General features: G+C 58.7%; 1 protein-coding gene across 1 annotated transcript; it reads right to left on the reverse strand.

Annotated features, from left to right (window-relative positions):
* Positions 1-952: 952 nt before the first annotated feature.
* On the reverse strand, positions 953-4886 carry LOC109568057 (cystatin-C). The gene is made up of 3 exons (XM_019973271.2): positions 4555-4886; positions 2051-2164; positions 953-1258 (listed from the first exon to the last, which is right to left on the reverse strand). Exons 1-3 carry the CDS (start codon positions 4804-4806, stop codon positions 1178-1180), a joined length of 447 nt encoding a protein of 148 aa, XP_019828830.2. The 5' UTR covers positions 4807-4886; the 3' UTR covers positions 953-1177.
* Positions 4887-5652: the final 766 nt, after the last annotated feature.

The raw sequence follows: 5652 nt of genomic DNA on the forward strand, positions 1-5652 counted from the left end.
GCCTCAGAGCCACCTGTGTGAGTCCTGTTTGTCACTTTGCCTTCTGTGGACACCGTGGCACAAAAGGAGGGCTGGTCAACGTTGCCCTGAGTGTCTGCCTCTGGGAGGGCAGCCTGTGAAGAAGTGTCACCCTTGGGGTGAATGGTCAACATGAGAGCAGTGCTGGGGGTGGGGAGCAGGACTGGACCATTCCCAGCTGGGGGCACTAAATATCCACTCTGCTGCCCAGTGATGGTGACACTGACAGGTGACATCTCCTATTGATTAAACACTCCTTAGGAAAAGAAGAAAGTCCACTGTGTGTCTTAAGTTCTACACGCCTTCCGTGGCAAGCTGTGCTAAGACTCGTCTCACCTCGGAGCCCAGAGAAGGGTGGGAGGGGTGTGAATGAGTAAACTCCCTATAGATTCCACAGCTCCTGAAACGTATCCAGGAAGTTCTCCTACTTCACTCTCAATTCTGACCTTCACTGACCTTGATTCTGATGGGTACTCCCCCCACCCCATTTCCATCAGTTACACATATTTTTAATCTTTGTCTTTTGGTAGGAGCCCAGAGTTGTTGTGGAACGAGGATGACATAAGCCACTCCTTATTTTGCTTCTAGGGAACATGACCAGTGAGTCATCCAAGCCGTCTGATCAGCTCAGCACATGCGCAGCTCCTCAGAGGGTGACCTACGCCTTGGGCTCCATCACACTCCCCGGCCCTCCTGTCCAGCCCCAGTGCATGGTCTGACATTTTGCAAACACAGCAGCCAAGTCTCTGGGGTCAGCAGCTCAGGTCCCCTGCTCTCCCCTGTCTGACCATCAGAAGTCACCGAAGCTGAAGGTCCAGCTCCCAGCCGTGTCCGCTCCCCGCCCCCTGCCTGCCCTCAGAGCCAGTGAGAGGGGTAAAGTAACAGCGTCGACCCTTCCTTCTCAACCTTCTGAGACAGTGAGCAACTCAACGAGTAGCTGCTGTTACTTTTTTATTGAGTAAAATAGCAGAGCACCGTGCACTTGGAAAGCAATTAGAAGAAAGAAACGAGTTAGAGTCCCCCTGGCAGATCAGACAATGCCCAAGGAGCCTGTGTCTGCAGGGGTGGCATGGGGAAGGCACGGCCAGTAGGCAGTCACCCACCACAAGTGTGGGCACTCTGCAGGAGCGTGAGTGAGAGGCGGTCAGTGGCCTGCCTGTTAATCCTGGCAGCTAAACTTCACCAGGTTGATGGTGTTCATCCATGGGACGACGTAAACCTGGAAGGAGCACAGCTTTTCCTGTGAAAGGAAAGAGGGGAACAGTGGGTCAGGGTTACAGTTAAAGACTGAGGTGCACCCCCAGCCCCCCTCCCCAGAGCGCTGGCACTGAGACAGGTCCAGAGAGAGGACCCAGAGGCTGGGATACAAGTCCAGGAAACCCCTGCAGAGGTGGGGCCTGGGAAAGGTGACCAAGGAGTGCAGCCCTCCCTGAGGCCAAGACCCCCAAGAACCAGCCAAGCCCCCGGGAGAGCCTGGGCTTTGGTGAGTGGGCAGCATCTCAGGGTTTCAGCACGGTTCAGGCCTCTGTGTGCATACTCGTTAAGCCGCTTCAGCTGTATCCAACCTTGCGACCCTATGGATTGTAGCCCACCAGGCTTTCCTGTCCTGGGATTCTCCAGGCAAGAATACTGGAGTGGGCTGCCATGTTCTCCTCCAGGGCATCTTCCTGACCCATGGACTGAACCCCCATCTCTTATGTCTCCTGCATTGGCAAGTGGGTTCTTTTCCACTGGTGCCACCTGGGAGGCCTTTACAAGCGTCTAAAGCCTTCTAATCTATCTGGGGTGGGGGTGGGGGACAAGGATGGGATTAAAGGGCCCTTTCTTGCTCGCTAGAAAACACCCCCAGCTGTGTCCTCCATCCAGCAGACAACAACCCCCAAAGCACACAGTACCCCAATTCCCCAGTGGAAACCCCCTACAGACACACAGCAGTCATGTGCACACGTGCATCCTTCCCCATCACACCCCCAGCCACAGCTGTGATGTGTCCCCAAGGGCACCCCCATTTTTGCTCCCAGCAGGCACATACCCTCTTCAGGTGAGGCTGGTTATGGAAGGGACAGCTGTCTAAGTTGGCCTGGGACTTGGTACATGTAGTCCGGCCAAGCTCCACGTCCAAGAAATAGTTCATCCCTGACACGACCTGGATATGCAGAGAGCAGACACAGTTAGCACACCCTGTGACTGTGAACATGCACACACACACACACACACGTGGTTACATTCCTCCCACCACACCCCAAGTTCATGGTCACAAGTTGCCAGGGCCGCACCCTGGAAGCACAGTGGCCTCTTGACAGCCCCTGTATCCCAGGCCCTCCCTGGAACTTCTTTACCAGCTGCTCCAACCAGGAGTCTCCCACAGGGACCCAGAAAGGGGAATCCACAGGCCAACATGCTAACCAGGTCCAGGAACAGAAGGCACAGCTTTGAGGAGCCAGCCAGGGTGCAGACAAGAAACCGACCAGCGCCCCAGGCCAGGGCGGGGACTGAGCACAAGGTGCGGCCATAGCCCACGCTGCACCCACAGGAAGGCTGCTGCCTGGTGGTTCCTTTAGCGGAGCTTCAGTCCCCAGTGTGGAGCCCATGGCATCCCATTCCCTGTTCGTAGTTCAGGTTTATCCACTCCCTCTCGGAGAGGGGGAACCAAGAGCTTCACATTCACGGATGTTCAGGCCAATAGAAGACTGCCTGGCATGCCTTCCTCTTAAGTGTGACTTCTGAGAGCGTGTCACATCCTCTGGGTCTTTTACACTTGAGGTTACAGGAGACATGTGAACTCTAGCCTCACACGGGCACTCGAGACATGCCTGGTTAGAACTTGCAGAAGCATGAGGGGCAGGGACCGGGCTCCAAGTCCCACCTCGTGGAACCATGATCCCTTTCTGCTGTCACTTTCCCATATGGCCAAGGAGCTAGTGTCACCCTGGAGAGGAGCAGGCTGGAGAGGACCTGGCAAGTGGGGAGAGCAGTCACATTCAAAGGGAACAGCACCAGCCCACTGCCACGGGAGGAGAGATGGCTGTGGCCCTGACCCACCTCCTGTGGTTTCAGGAGAAGGTAGCAGGAAGCCCTGAGGCTGGCAGGCAGGACCACACTTCCGCTGCTTGTGTGGCTGCAACCCACTCTCCAAGGGGACATAGGCCAGATGGTCTCAACTCTAGCCTTCTTTCAAGGACCAGTGCAAAGCCCTGTAGTCCTTCCTAATTCTCCCTCCTGCCCTCTTCCCAACTCTGACAACAGGCTCCTCTCTGGCCAGAACCCCAGGCAGAGGTCAGGCTGTCAGCAACGGTGTGTCCATCTCAGGGTGGGGGTGTGACGTCACAGCCCAGAGGCTGCTCCTATGGACAGGACATGTGAATGAACCACAGTCCACGAGCCTGTTTTCTTAGGCCAGGTCCCCTGCTGTGGGACACACCTGAGACCACAGGGCCCACTCATGAACTCATCTGTTTGCTGATAACCTCCGGGTTCTCTGGAGAGCAGCCAGGCCCCCTGCAAGGAGGGTGTTTGGCGTGTCTGACCCCCATGTCACTGCACGATGATGAGAGGACCACGGGAGGCCAGGTGTGTTCAGTGGCACCTGCGGAGAGGAGGCTCAGAGGAACTTGCTCTTCTGTGTGACTCAAGGCTCAGTTTGAGGAAACAACAAGCCAAACCCAGACCCAGTGACCGTCTGAGCCATGACTGGCAGACACTTCAGAAGCAAAGTCAAGGTCATGAGACAGACCGGCAGCTGCCCCAGAGTAAAGGAGATCACAGGACAGAGGCTGAGGTGGGGGGCCAGGGAATATCCTTGGCTGTAACAGACACAGTGGAATGTCAGTGACATCTGAATAAGACCTGTGTATCAAAGTGTCAGGGTTGATACCTGATTTTCAAAACTGTATTGTGGTTATGGAAGAAAATGCCTGTTTTTACGAAATATACACAGAAGTGTTCACCTTCAAAAACTTCAGAAAATAAATGCATATATGTACATCCCTACACACAGGTACGTGGGGAAGAGGTGGATCAAGCAAATACGGCAACTTTTCAACAGTTAGGGCATCTGGGTGAAGAATCCACAGTGAATCTATGCTAGGTACTGTTTCTGAAACTGCTCTGTAAGTCTGAAATTGCGTCAAAATAAAAAGCTAAAAGGAAAAGGTGCTTAAAGAATCACTCAGTGTGCAGTCAGGTGTGAGTTTTCCTTCGTCTGTGGTCATTTAGTTGACAGCTCGCGATGAACCTCGGGACCCAGTGACCCCAGCGCCTGCCTAGCAAGCTGGCCAGTCCCGCGAAGGGCTGCAGGCGCCGGGAAAGGCCGGGGGCCGCGCCCGGGTGAGAAGCGCAATTGCATCCCTGGCGATTCCCAGGGCCTCTAGGTGCTGGGGGCTGCCCTCCCGCGCGAGCTCGGGGCCCCCGGGCGGGGCTGGTGACTGCGCGCAGGCCTCGCCCTCCGGGGGCCGGGCTTCGGCAGAGTGCCCGCACCCCTACCCTGAGGCCTGACCTGCGGCCCCTGATCTCCGCACCCTGCCCCGGCGGACGCACCTGCTTGCGGGCGCGCACCACGCGCACCACGCGGCTCTGGTAAGCGTCGTTGCTCCGCTTGTTGAACTCGCTGACCGCAAAGGACAGCGCCTCCTGCACGCCCTCCTCATTGACGTCCGCCTCCATCAGGCCGCCCAGCAGGCGACCCTTCCTAGGGCCCTGCGCTGCCGCGGGGCTCACGGCCAGGGCCAGGGCCAGGGCGACGATCAGGGATGCCAGCAGGAGCAGTGGGGCGCGCGGGGAGCCCACCATGGTCTCTCGGATGCAAAAAGACTGCAGTCGAGGGGCGATCCGCGGGTGCTAGCATCACCCGGTTCGCCGCGGCGCCTTTATAACCGGGCCGTGGTGGACCGCCCCGCCCCCTTCCACTTGGCCTCGCCTCTTCCGCCCCGTTGCCCCGCCCACGTTCTCCGCCCTAGCCCCGCCCCTCCCAGAATTACCGTCCTCCCAACCCCGCCCACTCTTTCCCAGTCCCGCCCTCCTCCCATGGTCCCCATCCTCCCCGCCGGCCGCAGCGCCTTTACGCCTGGGCTGTGGGGGACCGCCTCGCCCGCTGCTGCTTGGCCCTGCCTCTTCCGCCCCGTTGCCCCTCCCGGGATGCTCGGTCCGCCAGACCCCGCCCACTCCCCCAGTCCCGCCCTCCTCCCGTGGTCCCCACCCGCCCTGCCCCCTCCCACTTGGCCCGCCTCTTCCGCCCAGTTGCCCCGGCCACGGCCTCCACCCTAGCCCCACGCCCCCGACTCTGTCTGCTCCAACCCTGCCCGCTCCTCCCCAGCCCCGCCCTCCTCCCGTGGTTCCCCATCCGCCCCCAGCCTGTCCCCGAGTCCTGATCTTGTGCTCCGGTGCTCCTCGAGCCGGCTCACCGCGGTCTTTCAGAGGATGTCCCCGCACCGGGCCGTCGAAACCTATACACCCGAGCTCTGTCTCCTGGTCTGAGAGGGCCTCTCGGCCTCCTGGCCGTCCGGGCGCCTGCTCCGCGTCTAGGAGTCCACAGAGAGCACGGCTGAGGTTTCCGAGGCAGCGGGAGGAAGACCTTGGTTGCGCCCTGTCTCGGAAAGTTCTTCCCCACAGAAGCTCATCGGGTTCTCTTTCTCACAA

Source organism: Bos indicus, chromosome 13 (assembly GCF_029378745.1).
Source record: "Bos indicus isolate NIAB-ARS_2022 breed Sahiwal x Tharparkar chromosome 13, NIAB-ARS_B.indTharparkar_mat_pri_1.0, whole genome shotgun sequence".
In the NCBI taxonomy this organism is placed as follows: domain Eukaryota; kingdom Metazoa; phylum Chordata; class Mammalia; order Artiodactyla; family Bovidae; genus Bos; species Bos indicus.